The 15,017-nt window shown below is 44.4% G+C and overlaps 3 protein-coding genes across 4 annotated transcripts; all 3 read right to left on the reverse strand.

The window, feature by feature from the left end:
* Positions 1-2,956: 2,956 nt before the first annotated feature.
* On the reverse strand, positions 2,957-7,061 carry LOC112896415 (bet1-like SNARE 1-1). 2 transcript variants are annotated; one of them, XM_025964374.1, is made up of 5 exons: positions 6,972-7,061; positions 5,535-5,682; positions 3,564-3,620; positions 3,434-3,493; positions 2,957-3,347 (listed from the first exon to the last, which is right to left on the reverse strand). In XM_025964374.1, exons 1-5 carry the CDS (start codon positions 6,983-6,985, stop codon positions 3,258-3,260), a joined length of 369 nt encoding a protein of 122 aa, XP_025820159.1. In that variant the 5' UTR covers positions 6,986-7,061; the 3' UTR covers positions 2,957-3,257. The 2 variants fall into 2 exon arrangements, with proteins under 2 accessions (XP_025820159.1, XP_025820158.1); XM_025964373.1 differs by having other exon boundaries at positions 5,535-5,685; positions 6,972-7,033.
* A 779-nt stretch (positions 7,062-7,840) lies between these two features.
* Positions 7,841-9,435, reverse strand: LOC112896414 (LOB domain-containing protein 29-like). Its single transcript, XM_025964372.1, has 2 exons — positions 9,128-9,435; positions 7,841-8,813 (listed from the first exon to the last, which is right to left on the reverse strand). The coding sequence occupies exons 1-2, from the start codon at positions 9,404-9,406 to the stop codon at positions 8,445-8,447; spliced, it is 648 nt and encodes a 215-aa protein (XP_025820157.1). The 5' UTR covers positions 9,407-9,435; the 3' UTR covers positions 7,841-8,444.
* A 4,359-nt stretch (positions 9,436-13,794) lies between these two features.
* On the reverse strand, positions 13,795-14,771 carry LOC112897900 (RING-H2 finger protein ATL40-like). Its single transcript, XM_025966295.1, has one exon. It carries the CDS (start codon positions 14,760-14,762, stop codon positions 13,923-13,925), a length of 840 nt encoding a protein of 279 aa, XP_025822080.1. The 5' UTR covers positions 14,763-14,771; the 3' UTR covers positions 13,795-13,922.
* Between the last annotated feature and the right edge of the window lie 246 nt (positions 14,772-15,017).

Genomic DNA, 15,017 nt, shown 5'->3' on the forward strand with positions numbered 1-15,017 from the left:
TATGAGAGATATACTTTATTTTTATAACTTGTTGTCACCTATTAAGGATGCAATGCAATTCTCGAGTGACATACTTCCAAATTAAAGGAAGAAGATTCACTATTTTGTGACATTTCTTCAGACCACACAACCTAACTGTTAATGAATGACCAAAGAAAAATATTAATGCAGTCTTGTTGAAAATCTAAAACAAACCAAACTGTTCCCGTTTAACTTTGGTGCATCATGCATCTTTTGGCAGCATAAAAGAATTGCAGCATGATCAGTAGGTAGTTGTGTAGGAGTCATGGATCTCCGCTTCAGATTATTATCATAACATAAGATGCTTTGGTGTGTTGTTGGTGAGGCATACTTTTATCTGGCACAGCTGCTTTAGGTAGGACTTAGGACTTGGGAGGTTAGTATGTGGGAGACCAAGGCTCCTTTTGCTAGCTAGCGTAGTATGTGTTGCGTAGGGGCTGGTGGCGTGGGCAGGTGAGCATGTAATTCCTCTCCCAATAAAAATTCAATACGACAGGGTATCTCAATGTACATGGAAGAGTATAAAAATCGTATGAACACCTACCTGTACAAATATAATATGCATTGTACATGTATTTACTCCAACTTTCAATATCCAACCTCTGTCACCCCGGCCCATCTGAAGATCATTATTATTGGATTTTTTCCACCATGAAGTTTGAGGTACTTTCTATGCTGGAAGGAAAATTAGAGAGAGAGAGAGAGAGAGAGAGAGAGAGAGAGAGTAATTGTATGCATGTTTACAGGTGGATTAAAAAGTACAATACACATGCGACAATAAAAATGAGAAAAAAAACCAAAGAAATATGCACACATATAAGCGTTGAGGTTTGAAAAATGGTATCTATCTATCTATCTATCTATCTATCTATCTATCTATCTATCTATCTATCTTTGAAATCATGCTGCATATTCAACTTGCTTAACAGCAGAAGGAAGAGTTCATTCATCGTTTACTTCGGCCGGTACGGTTTCGTGTAGAACTGTGCATGTAATCAACACATTCAAATTGAGAAAGTGAGGAATTAATTTATTCTCGACACCTTGTCGATTGTCATGGAGCGTGAATGGCCTTTTCCTTGGGACGCTTAATTTGCGTTTGAAAAAACCAACCAATAAATTAATTAGTGCTCCAAGAAAAGTTAAGATCCAATCATCCGTACTACTTGATCAGATGTCAAACCCAACATAAAATGGGCGGAAACATTACATATTTTGCTTCAACTGGTGTGGTCGGATCATATTATGAAATATACTTGCATACATCCAAATTAAGCATCCGTTAGCATCCAATCACTTGCAAGAATCTTGATTTCTTTAGCTGAAAAGGTTTTCTAATCAACCTCTGACGGCTAATAAACTGGATTATTTTTCTATTCTGGACACAAGTTAAGGAAAAGGGCAAATTTTGAGTTGAAGATCCACCGTGTAAACTAAAAATTAAAGGGTTTATGCATGAATAATGAGGGTTTTTTACGGGTCTATGGGCACCAAAAATTCTACTTACCCAGTGATATATGGCACCTCTTACCTCGTTGGGAGGTACCAGAAAATTTCCTGATATACTTTCCGGTACAGTACACACCTGCAAGTTAAGCAGTGTACTTAATTAGGTAATAAGTTGGGGAGGACCCCACCGGCCGGGCAATGTACACGAGCTAGGTGAATGATTAGTTTAGTGGCAGAGGCCCATATAAAGCTCCTAAGTCCTAATGATGCGTGAAAGGAGATCAAAGATGTCTTAGTGATCTTTAGTGACAGACAGCTGCATGCTAATACTATAATCTAGAGATGGGCACAGATTCCTGTTGCTAGGCTAATGGTGGTCCATGCACAAGTTGCACAACAGTACAAGGCAGGGCACAACTGATTAAGGATGGAGCCTCTCCCTTTGTTTAATTTAATCGCCTCATACGAGATTAAGATAAGCACTAAGCACAGCTAGCACGACACGCGTACGTCAAAAGAAGCACAACCGAGAACCAAGTAATAGTAGCTGGCATTGGATAGTTATTAGGCGAGATATACAGTGGTACCTTTAACCACCGGGGATCAAACTGTCTATAGTATTTCTTCAGTCGTAGAAACGACGTGCCCATTGACAACAAGATGTCTACGGTACAAACTAATCGATCAATTTGAGCTAGCGAGCAAGCTAGCCATTTTGAACTTCGATGAGAAATTACTTTACATGTGTTTGAATATTTGAAAATGGTATGAGTAACATATCTTACTTTTGAATTTAGCTAGACTCATGCATGTTTTTTTTTTTGCAAGAATAATGAACATAGCATGTAAATCATTAATAAGGAGAAAGTAGCAAGTACAGGAGTAACAAGGCACTAGAGTCAGGAAAGAAGAGGGGGAGAGCCAGGGAATGGCTATTGCAGGGCAGCACATTACACATTCATAGTTACTCCATGATGCTACTGTTGAGTCAGTGGAGTTGCTATCTGGTTGTGCAGCATGACGCCATTTGCTGTCTTCTTTGGCGGCATCGCATTAAGGCTTTTGGATTGGGGTTGGAAAGAAGTACTAATTAAGAGACATATATAGGAATAACATCGGATAGACTTATCATCGATCCAAGCTAATTTAATTATTGTGACTTGTCAGAACCCTCTCCCAGCTTTTTGTTTGATACAGTCATCAACCATGTACATACGGGCCTAACACACAGCAAAACTTGGCCTTGGAGTCGTCAGGTTAGGCGCAAGTTACAGTAACATGAACGTCGAGTCGCCATCCCAGAAAACTCGATCAAAGCGACACGGCATCCATCACCCGAATGCTTGATGCGTCAGATGAAGCGATCGCCATCGCCAAAACCATGTTCAGGTTCGATTCAGGATTCACTCACCACAACAGACAAAAGTCACATTTGACATTTGCGCCCCTTCCACTTGCGCCATCTAGCAGACAGCACTAGCATCCCTGGCAGATGCCCCCATACATCCGAATTCCCAGAAAGCTAAGGGCACATATTATGAACAAAAATATCCAAACAATTTGGTACAAAAATGCAGCACCAACAGCATATCCTCCCTCCAGGGTCACCCATCCATGTAATAACAAACACTGTGAGATGAGATGGTGCAATGATTCTTTTCTTTTGAGAACCAATGCTCTGGTCATTAAGTGTGGAAAATGGGGGCATACAATCAGGCAATATACACCATCACATGCAGCGACACGCAGCTGCTTGCTGACAAGCCGATGCCAGAATGGCCGTGCTCCTACTTGGTAAGGTAGTATATGAGCAAGAAGACGGCAATGAAGGATGCCACCATGGTAGCCATCCTGCGGCTTGATTTCGTCTCGAAGACCTGCCAAAGTAAGGGTTAGTTGCTGTGGGAGTACAAAGATTACCAATGGGAAAGCATAGCTGATGTGCAAATATCAGAATCTTTACCATCTTGAACCTGTCCACCGTTCCAGAAAGAAATCCTCTTGAAGCATCCATGTCATTACCCTGAACAGAGAGTTATGTATCAGGGTTTTATTGACAACATCATAGCATGTTGCATGAAGGAAACTAGTACCATTCTGTCCAGCATTCGGTTATGATTCTCCACTTCTTCGTGTATATCACCAGTTAGCTGAAATTACAACAGATTCAGAGAAAGCAAAGTAAAGATCAAAAAAGCTGAACTATGTAGACAGCATCAATAAAATGTGTAAACCAGAATAGAACACACAATTTCAATCTGCTGATCTGTATGCATGATCCCAGATGGCATTTTACGGAGGAATTCGTGTACTCTGTAAACATGTAACACTAAACTTGGAAAGCAATTTTACTGATGCAAGTTCATATACTCGAGGCTGGCCTGGGCCAAATTGTTCGTGTGGCGGACTGCCGAGAAGGCCCCCGCGTCCCCCCCCCCCACCCCCCCACCCGCGCGCACGCGCGCTCGGGCGACTCGGGCAGCAACCAAACCCCGCCCTCCTCTTACTCTTGCCGTCGCCGGAGGGGCCCGCCGGAAGTCCGCGCGGCTCCCTAGGATGGCGGCGGCGGGGCCTTCGCTTAGTTGGCTGGCTGCATGCACCGGATCTGGGCGGGAGCGGTGCAGGGCAGCGACCCTATGGCGGCCTAGCGCCTGCGCGCGGGTGGTGGCGCCCCGGTAGCCCGACCAGCGGAGGAGGTGGCACCGCTCGGGGGCTGCCCAGTCAAGCCACTGCCGGACTCCATCCCTCCGGGCTCCTCCTCACCGCCGCCTAAGAGGGGTCCTGGATGTCCAGCACTTGCAGGGACGGCGGCGGGCCTCAGGGACCCCCGGATCTGGCCGTCGTTAACGCAGGCGGGGCGGCCGCGTCCCCATCATGCAGCCATCTTATGGCGGAGGTGGACGCCGGCGGTTTCGTCCACCGCCGGATCTGGTGGGCCCTGCAGCTCCGGGACGTCTCCGAGACGCTATCCTCGCCGAGCTGGTCAAACGCCGTCGAACCCTAGCTGGCTGTCGCCGCGCGCTGGTTGTTTTCGTGTTCGAAAAAGTGCTGGCTCTTATGGTCTCCTCTCCTGTCTGAAGCCGGGTTAGCGAGGGCAGGGGGCTCGTTCTCTTCAAGTTGATCCCCCCCACCTCAACTCTCACCTTTCTCCTCGGAGGGCGTCTGCGGGCATCGAGAAGAGTGGCAACCAGACGGCCAGGGCGGGTTCTTCCCCTGCCTTGGTTAGATGACGACCGGGGTAGAAACTCATAAATGGTCAGTACGGCTTCGGCAAGTAAGTCGCTTGGAAATTGGGCAATCCGGTGATCGGCAGTTACTCTCAGGGTGTTACTTGGAGGGTGCTCGACCTTTTTTCTTTCTTTGCTGTTTGTAATTCTCTCTCTTTCGGCCTTGCTGACCTCATGTTGTTCTCCTCGGTCTCCTGACATGATCTGTGTAAGTTCTTGTAACTGCCCCTGCTTAGGGTCTTTCGATCAATGAAAAAGTAGGTGGGGATCTCTCCCCACCGAATTGTTCGGAATTTTTTTTTCATATATTCTATAAACACTGTAACACCCAGATCAGAAGATGACATTTACTCATTAGGTTAACTGATCTGTATGCATGAACCCCAGATGGAAAGTAATTTCATTTCAATCTCCATGACAGAAACACTGCAAATGGTATCTGTAACCGAGTCATATACCAGCTGGTTGGTCTAGAATCCTAGTATTAGTCTAGTACTAGCATGTTTACACAAAAATTCCAATTATGAAATTAATGCTTCAGTAGTCATCTTTAATATTTTCGTACAGAATCGCAAATCTCTAAGCAATTGTTAATTCAGTTCAACATCTGTGTATCAACTTGACAAAAGAATTTCAGTTTTACTTGTGGATATAGCAAAACTATTTATTATCAACCTTAAAGAAAGCTGTTTCAAACAGTTCCAATTGTTATCATACTCAACAATGTGCCCCTTTGAAAACTTAGAAGGATATTAATGTTCTACCAGGTCTGCTGAACGCAACAAAGTGTAAAAGTGTTGAAATGTTCTGCAAATATATGAAGTAAAGGGTACATACTCTTTTGAGAATGCTGACCCTATCATGCAAACTGTCCATAGCTTGGTCATTCTCCTGCTCATGAATTTCACGAGAAGAGTAAGCTGGAGCTCTTATCCCACCATCTTCAATGCCATCAAATAAAGCAGCTCTGTGGCTGCGGAAGTCCCTGCTAAGAACAAAAATGGATAAATAGACATCATTACTGTACTGCTAACAACCAAAGTAGTAGAATTGTCTACTAGTTGGGTTGGATCAGAAATTACTTCCAACACTGCATAAGTAATACAGAACAAAGGAGTAGTTTTTCAGTGTATCTGTCTCTTCTTTTCCCACTTTGTACAGATAAGACATTTTATAGACGCCTAGTCTCATATTTTGTGGATCTTGTTAAATTTTATGCAGATGAAATGTAACCACACATGGCAAAAGGGAATTTTTGATAAATGAGATTAAGAGGAAGAGAAGTTATGGTAATTTCGGAGAAGATGGATGAGGAGCAGTGTGAGCCACTCTATGAGGAAGCTGGAATGCTGTATGTATGCACTTGCCAGCTGTTACTCTGCTGATTTTCTTGAATTAGGTTTGGACCCTAATTTACAATTAAACTGAAGGAGACCACAACAATTTCAGTAGGGAAGTTAAACTGCCAGTAGACTAAGATCAGGGACAGTGACAGTCTGAATGAGTATGCCTGTGCAATTAATTGGCATCAGTGTTGCCATGAAAAGTGAATAATATTGGGAAAATTGCGAGAGACTAATGAAAACATTTATAAACAATGACAAATCTCAGCCAGATTTCGGATTGAACCCATCTGTTTCTAAAGGTAAAAAAAGACACCAGGAGCAAAAAAAAGATAGTAAGGGGATGGAACCGATGACTATTCATACCCAATATACTACTGCCTACGCTCTTCCAGGAGTAGAAAACAAAAAACATAGCACTCAGTTTTCAGTTAGTTCAATGAAAACGAGTCATGCAGCCCAACTGACCGCCATGGATAAGGGGAATGGATGATGCAAAAAGAAGCCATGGATATGGCAATTTACTGATTTAAGTAACACGTCTACTAACGGATGTATTGGGGAATGAAAAGGCACAAATAATTCCGGCACAACAAACACTAGTATTCAGGATTTATTTGATGCCACACAAAAACAATGAGGAGATCTAACTGCCCCGGACACATAGAGAAAGGAGAAGCAGGAAAGACAGTAGAAGGGTCCGCACAGATTTGCGCGAAGAGAATTACTCGGCACCGATACTGGGAAAAACAGTCCTAAGCATGCAGGTCGACATAATTACATCAATCAAGCGCATCGCAACTGTACTGTAAAATGAAAATGCAGAATGGTTTGTACCAACTACGAACAGTCGATCGGGAAAACACACAAGCAGAGAGAGACTGAGAGAGATGGCCTGGGGATCGCTAGCTAGGGTTGTCGAGATCCTGACCTCCTCGAGTTCATGGGACGCGACCTTCGCGGTGCGTGTGGGCGGCGAGATCTGACGAAAGCTTTGCGCCTCCGTCCTTCCCTTGCGGCAAGACGAAGCAAGCTAAGGGGCCGAGCCAGTAACTGGGCCAACAAATGTTGTTGGGCGGGCCTGGCAAGTAACTGGGCCACTCGCCTGTCGGTTACATTCCGGCCCATTCCATCCAGTGCGGGAAGAACTCTCCGGCGTCCGCACTCCGGCCGGTGATCGACGGCGCCGGGGAGCCTTTGCCTCCATGTCCCGGGGCCACGAAATGGCAGCCTTTGCCTCGAAGCCCAAACGAGACCTGCTCTCCATCAGGTAACACCAACCTCACAAGTCACTCCCACGGCGACGCTGCTATCCTACGATGCTGCATTGGCTGTATCGGTTACCCATGCCTAACACCTGCTCGACGGTATGCTTCAGACCCATAGAATAGTGTGCCAGACCGACAGACACCCTATGATATGAACGTCGGTGCCTGGTTAGCGAGGACCAGTGTTTAATTCCCTGTCCAACATTTGACCTGTGAAATGAGACCCCCAAGTGTTCTGTGTACTGTTACCGTTATTAGAGGGCTTATTAGGGTTCCTTTTTTCCCCATCAACCTCTAAAGAGGAGAACCAGAAGACCTACCTCTGTTGTTTCTTTATTATTTTTTTCCTCAAATTTCAGTAATTGACTCTGGTGACTTTTCTGTAAACAAAAACAAACTACCCTGGGTAATTTACATGACTTTCATGCTGATAAAGGGTCTAAATATCCTGGCAAAAGACGCGACATTAATACAGAATTGTTACTGTAGGTAAAACCCTGAATGAGAACTGAGGTTAACATGTAAGCACGAATTTTCAGTGATCCTATCAAGCATTATGACTAGCGCACATGGTGTTATAGTAGCTTTCATGTGAAGCCTTTATTCAGAAAAAAACTGAGTCCACCTTCAGTTCCCCTTTCTTCCGGTAGAGGTAATGTTCTTGATTCTTCAGTCCATCTAACCATAATTTATTACAAGCACTGTTATCTTCGAAAAAAAGGATAAGAAATGGCTAAAAATACTTGCTTCCAGAGTCCAAGAAATATTCAGTTTAGCGGGTTTTACAAGAACCAAAATTGCATTTCTTCACTGAAGAACCATCTGATTTACACATAACAAACCAAAATGCAGCACCGTTATTGTCTTTTTTTTTCCTTCAATGCTGTATTTAGCTTGCAATAAATGATGATTTTTAATTAAAAAACCAACTTCAATTTAATTTGAACATCAGCATTGTGGAAACTATGAAGTCTAAACTACAATAGTGCTGCCTGACATTTTAGGTACTTTATGACTATATCATCACACAGTTTGCTTCAGTAACTCAATGCCATGCTAGAAAACTTGATCGACATCTGTAAAATGTTACCAAAACTGTTCGAACTTGTACAATAGCTACCAAATGCGTCGTATTGTCATGCTTCATTTAAATAGGTAGAGGCTACTGACTGTGACTGAAGGTCGTTCATGTCATGATACCGAATCCCTTTCATGTTGCAAGAAGGATTGCTGTGGTTGTAGTCGGGCATGCATAAATCTGGCTCATAACCTTCAGAATATTGAGCTGACTCTGAATTGAAACAGTCATTTGCAAAGTATAGCTGACTCTCACTCTTTACTGAAGAATTGCTTGCCATTGTTTGGTGGAAAAAGAGTTGCCCATCTTGCATACAAGGTGTTAATCTTTCGCAACTTTCTTTTTGAGGGTTTGATGTTAAAGATCCATCTTTATACCCTTGTGCTTGAGCTTTGAAAGACTCTAGTTCTGCTTGCAGACTGACCACCTATGAAAATTCACGAGGAATACGCTCTGTCAGTCTTGATTTCCTTGCAGTGTGAGTTGTTTTGATAGAGAGAGCTTTTTCAAGAACTGAGAAGACTATTGCAATCTAAGAAGTAATGAAAAAGTCGCATACGATAGCAAGATAGGTCTATCATAGTATCACAATTAATGGTTAGCTGCATTTATGTAATTATCACATTTTTTTTTAGGCTGCAGCTAGAGTGTCATTTCCACTTTCTGCAGTGAATGGGAACTGAACACCTCATTTACATATTTTTTTCTTGTGAAATGGGGACTCATGTAGAATCTGCTTACCTGTTGTTGCAGAGAAAAGATATGAGCAACACAGCCATATATTGGATCTTGAAGCCTGGCCTGCGCCTCATATGACATAGTAACTGCAGCCTCGCAGCGGTCACTTATCGGGAGATGCATTAGGAGCTTTGAGGCATTGCTAGCCCCAAAGACCTTATGGATTGCGGCAAAGTGTGCAGCACCTTGCTCATGACAGAAGTATGGGGCGAAGACACACCCCTTCACACACTTCCTGCGCAGGAACTTGCACGCGCCACATGGTGAGCCAAGGCCTGTCATCTTGGGTCTTCTTGTAGATGCTCTTATTATTCTTACTACTTGATGTGTATGCTATGAGCCATGGAGTCATCATTCTCTGCTATTTATAGAGACTAGTGAATGCTGTGATTAGCTTAGTATGTTGAATAATTAATTCATCTTGGCCTCCATATTGGACTACAGGTTTCATTATTTTAAGCATGGTTGTTCCACTCCTTTCATGTCCATTTCCAACTCTATATGCACCTTAAGATTCCTTCCAAAGTAGTTAAATGACAAACGAAGTAACAGTGAACCAAAATATTTATAATTTTATTGTTGATGTTTAGAAGCTTTGCATTTTGCTTCTGGGATGTAACACATTATTAGATTAGATAATTACTTTCCATCAACTTTCTGTGCCACCTATGTGACTAAACAGGTGTACGGGTCTGCTGACATTCATTCTACTCTACTAGGCTGCCTACTTCTTAAACCCTATCACACATGCTAGCTTTAAGACCTTGTCACTGTTATTGTTTTTGGAAATATCATAGTACTAACAGTAGTTACTGTATTTAATGTTCTTCTCGTGGAGGCTATACTGCTGATTATGTAAATTGAGGCTCTTCAACATCGATGCAGTTCTTCCAAACTTGTAGTACTTTAATATCGGAAAATTTAGAGAAATAACTATAAGCTTGCCCACACCAAGTTTGCCACTTTCCAGACTAATGAAAGTATGTAAAGGAAATGAAATGATCAGTGGTCACTACCTGCCACAACAGTGGCATGTATTTAGCCTTTACTATCATTCTCATCTTCCCAACTAAATTGTGCTGTAGACCCAACAAAACATAATTAATGATGCTTCTCCCCTAATACTAGTCTCTTCCTTAGCTGGTTCATATTAATTTAATTTTGATGAGAAAGCTGGTTCCTATTATCATGTTACTTTACTGGTTACTGTAGTTGCCTATGTATTTTCGCTTACATTGACTAGGTTAGTAATCGTTCATAAACAAAACTTTCTTTTCTTCTCCTATAAGGGAGCATAATAAATATGCTCAGTTTATTGGACTTTTTGGATCTGTAATCACGAGAAAGACTTTACTATTTTGCTCTTTTCTGCATACTTTGAAAGCTCAATGTACAGCTCATAGACCAGCATCTTTTGTTGATGGTTGATCTGACACCTACTTGTTTGTGGATTGGCCTGCAGTGTCCATAAGCATAACTTTCTTTTGGGTTGGTTTGATTAGAGTACACCTTCCTGCTTCCTATTTATTTATAGTTTTGAACTCATTATCCTGTACGTCAGTATGTGCCAGACCTGCAAGATCAAAAAATTAAGGACAACATGCAATCAAATAAATAATTACAACGTATCATTGAAAACAGTAATTTGTTACTCCAATTGATTGTCGTAGCAAGCTACAGTACGTATGGTAACATATTATCACAACCCTACTTGTCTATATATATACGGGCAAGCAAACCGCCTAGGGGGAATGATGCATGGAGAAACAGTCATGAGTTTGAGTTCTGTTTTTACTCTGCAAATTTTGCATTCGAACTCATGTTCTTTAGTGAAAGACCCACGTGCAGTTGTAAATTAGTAATGCAAGCATTATTATCTAATCTTTGGAGTCTAGAGAAGGGCCACCCTGTAATGGAACCAGTTGAAGTGGTTGGTGAGTTTGGGGGATTAAAGGATGGAACCATCGATCCTAAAGAATATTGTTCTCAGAGCTTTATGATTGCCTGCCATTAGTACCATTCGTGCATACTTTGCTAATGCATGACTAGTATTAATATGCTTTAGTACCATCATATATATATGCATTTTTTTTCTTCTCAGACTGTAAAGGGATTACAACTTCGATGGACTGTTCATTTGCCCGCCTGTTTCCTTTAGCTGTTAGTCAGCAGCGGAGGCGATTAGGCTGATATGATGCATTTAGTCTGAGATGAGCTGGCTGGTACGCACCTAGCTTGGTGGCAATCAGGCTGACCGGATAGCTTGTGTATGCTTGCAGCAGGTTAAATTGTTGAAATGAGAACATCACAATCAGATGCAGCTGATTGCATACATGGGGCTGTTGACTGGGCGGTCAAATTTGTCAGTATTAGGACGATGCTCTATCAGTATCACTAGCTAGGGATACAACGAATTCATATCTATCTAAGCTAGAGTTAGCTGCAAGCATACACCAAACTAACTAGCATCCAGTCAAGAGTCAGGATGGTGGACAGTAAGTAGATTAATTAGAGTTCCAACAATGGGTTTGCACGTGTGCCGCATGATTAGCGGGTGGACATCTGATAGCTAGCTAGTATCTCAGGGGCCGGGGAGGGCCGGCCTTCTCTTTGTCTTGATCGATCATCATTAATTAATTGTCCACTCGAGTGAGCGGAGCATACATACTAAGGCTGTTTACAATGGTGGTTTCATGGCGAGTTTCATGGCATTAATTATCATAACACATCAGCATTTTTGATGACGTGGCACTAATTTAATAAGGGAAGAAAAATAACCAGTTTCATCCCCACGATACTCTGCTAACTCGTTTCCAAGATGTTGGAAATGGCGTGAAACGACCACTGTAACCGCCGTTGTTTCATGGGGGATCCTATGCCACACTAGATCAACTAGCATTTAATTACACTGGTTAGTTTTGAAAACAGTGAAATGAAACTCTCCATTGAGGCATAGTGTTTCATTCATCCCCCCAAGCTGATGTGGCATTCTTGGAAACAGGAATACGAAATCCTCTACTGTGATTAGCCTAAGCATCATATCTATCTGGGTAGTACTACTGCTGAATATTGCTTGCTTGCTTGCTTAATAAATATATGCTGTATTTAGTAGTAGTCTATTAAAATCAATTAAGGCTTCATTATTGGTATGCATGCATGCAGGGAGAAGATGAGAGACTCCACTCCACTCCAGTACTCCACCGGCTCTTCCGCGGAAGCCGACTGAAATCCAGGAAGCAGTTGTGCAGCTATCTAGCTACTCCCCTTGGGAACATGTGAGGGCCCCAGCCCCCAGCAGTGGCATTATTGCCGGAGGTACGCAGGTCGCGGCGAGGTGATCGGGTCGTTTTCTTGCTTACTTCTTGTTGCCATTCCATTAGTAACTCTTGTTGCCTGGATGCATATATGTAACCCATCGCTGCACCGGAAGAGCAGGTGGCTGCTTATCTTTGACTGACTGTTGTGTTGGTTTGGTTTTGGTTAGCGAGATTCGATAACAACAGTCTGTCTTGCTTGGGTGTACTGTACGTATGGGCACAGCGGCTGGTTCTGACCTGACTCGCCTCCGTTGCGTTGCGTAGGCCGGCGGTGTGTCCCGTCAGGTCACCGTTGCTTGAGGAGTGAATATGGACGGTGTCCAAGTACTGCTGCGTCGTTGACTCAACAACACTGCACTGCTGGTATCTTTTCTTTTCTTTTTTAATTGCTGCTGCGCTGGGTCTGCGTGAATAATGCAATGCTGTCCGGCGGGCGCGGCACCAATCATGGGCTCAATAGGTTTGGGCCCATCTCATCTCAGTATGTCCGCTGGGCTCTGTTTGGACCTGGGCCCTACTACTGTAACTGGAGAATCAGCCCGCCGCTAGTTGGCTGTGTTTCCGCGTACCCACCGCACCGCACCGTGTTTTTCTCTCTTTTTTTTTGCAATGGCTTTTCCGCTACATATCATCTATATCGGAGTATTATTATTAGCTAATTGTTTTTGGCTTTTGTCTGTCTTACCGAGGAAAGACGTCTTCTTCTTTCTCTTTCACAAGACCTACAAGAAGACCAGAGGTGATGCATTGAGTTTTCCAATTGTACCTACGTAGCTAGCCTCAGATCAGATGTTTGCACAAACCTTCTTGAAGCAGCAGACCCAATGCAACGCCGGTGGACAGACAATAATAAGAACAGGCACCGACCAAATTTCTACATCCATATAGGAGCAGTAGCAGTAGGTAATAACTTAGGTTGATTTGGTCCCGGAGGGCTAGAGTTTAGCCCTGTCACGTCGAAGAGAATCTTAACATTTAAAATTATTAAATAAAATCTATTTACAAATTCCCTTTGCACACATGGATGCTAATTCAGCCTAATTAATCTATGCATGATTTGCTACAGTGGTGCTACAGTACCCATTCGCTAACCATGGATTAATGATTCGTCTCGCGAATTAGCGTAGGAATTCTACAATTAGTTTTGTAATTAGAATTTATTTAATTTAATGCTTCGAGATGATAAAATTCTCATTCTCTTTGGTGTGATAGAGTTGGCCCTCAAAAGCAAACATCGCTTAGGCATACTCGCTAGGAATCCAAGTTGCTGGATGGACATCATAGTTTACATACTACACTTCTGTTCAGTCCAACTTTGACCAAGCGACCAAGAAGGGGGAACAATGGTTTTTAATCAGTATGTATAGTATAGGACATTCATATACTATGTAGTAGTATCTAGCCACACGTGAAAGAAGAAGGAAAGAAAAAAAGCTCAAGAATCGCCCGGTGGAATGCCAATTGAGTCAGCGGTCGGTCGGTCAGAGTGGGAGGATGGCACTCCCACTCCGGGATCCCCTGCTCTGGCTGAAGGAGAAGAAGGAGCGCCGCAGCCTCCTCGACGATCGGCCATCAGTGTCAGCGCCGGCGCTGTCTCCTTTGCCGTCCTCTTCTTCTCTGGCGGCCGGCGGCGAGCCCGAATGCTGCTGCAGGATCCTCTGGAGAGCGAGGTAGAAGCGCTTGTCGGTGGAGTCCATGGACAGGGACCGCCGCATTGGCAAGAAGCGGCTGCTGCTGCGTGCTGGTTGCTGTGCCTCGGCGTCGGCTGGTGAGGAGAGAGAAGTAATGTCGTCGGTGGTGGCGCGCGGGATGTGGAGGAGATGGTAGTTGTGGGAGGTTGGGTGAAGCTGAAGGGCGGGTGCCCTGCATATGGGGCAGCTTGCTGCGTCCTGTAGCCATGCGTCGATGCAGTCGATGTGGAAGGCGTGCTGGCAGTGCGGCAGCAGGCGGAGGCGCTCGCCGTGGCGGAAGTCGGCCAGGCACACGGCGCACTCGCTGCTGCTGGCCGCCTCCACCTCCTCCGGCAGCACTACTAGTGGGTACCGGAAGGTGGGGATCCGGCGTATGGCCGCCTCCTCCAGGCCGCGGCGGCTCCGGCGGGGCGGTTCATGGTCTTGCACGTTGACCAGGGAGACGGAGATGCGGTGGTGGTCGTGCAGGTCGTCGGGTCTCCGGAAGAAGAGGAGGCCGCAACGGGTGAGGAAAAGGTAGTAGGCTAGGAGGAGGAGGGCGATGGAGAGCATGCCGGCGATGGAGACGGAGAGAATGACGAAGCTGCTGGTGCTGCCTGGGAAGGAAGAGGAGGCGTCCATGGCGGTCATGGGAGTGAAGACGACGGCAGCCGATCGAGCAGGAGGAATGGAATCGTGATTTGAAGCGTTTGCATGCATGTGTGGTTGGTTGAACTCGAACGCGGTAGGCATGGCAATGGCAAGGCGCGTGCGAGCGTGTGAACGGCTGCTGCCGCGCATTGACCGGCCAACATGTCGGAGGCCAGAGCCCAGAGGGGTTGTCGGTCAGAGCTCTCGACGGTCGGCGACGACCAGGAAAGGAAAAGGAAGCCCGGCCGGAGTATC

The sequence above is a fragment of the Panicum hallii genome, chromosome 6 (genome assembly GCF_002211085.1).
Source record: "Panicum hallii strain FIL2 chromosome 6, PHallii_v3.1, whole genome shotgun sequence".
Lineage (NCBI taxonomy): Eukaryota > Viridiplantae > Streptophyta > Magnoliopsida > Poales > Poaceae > Panicum > Panicum hallii.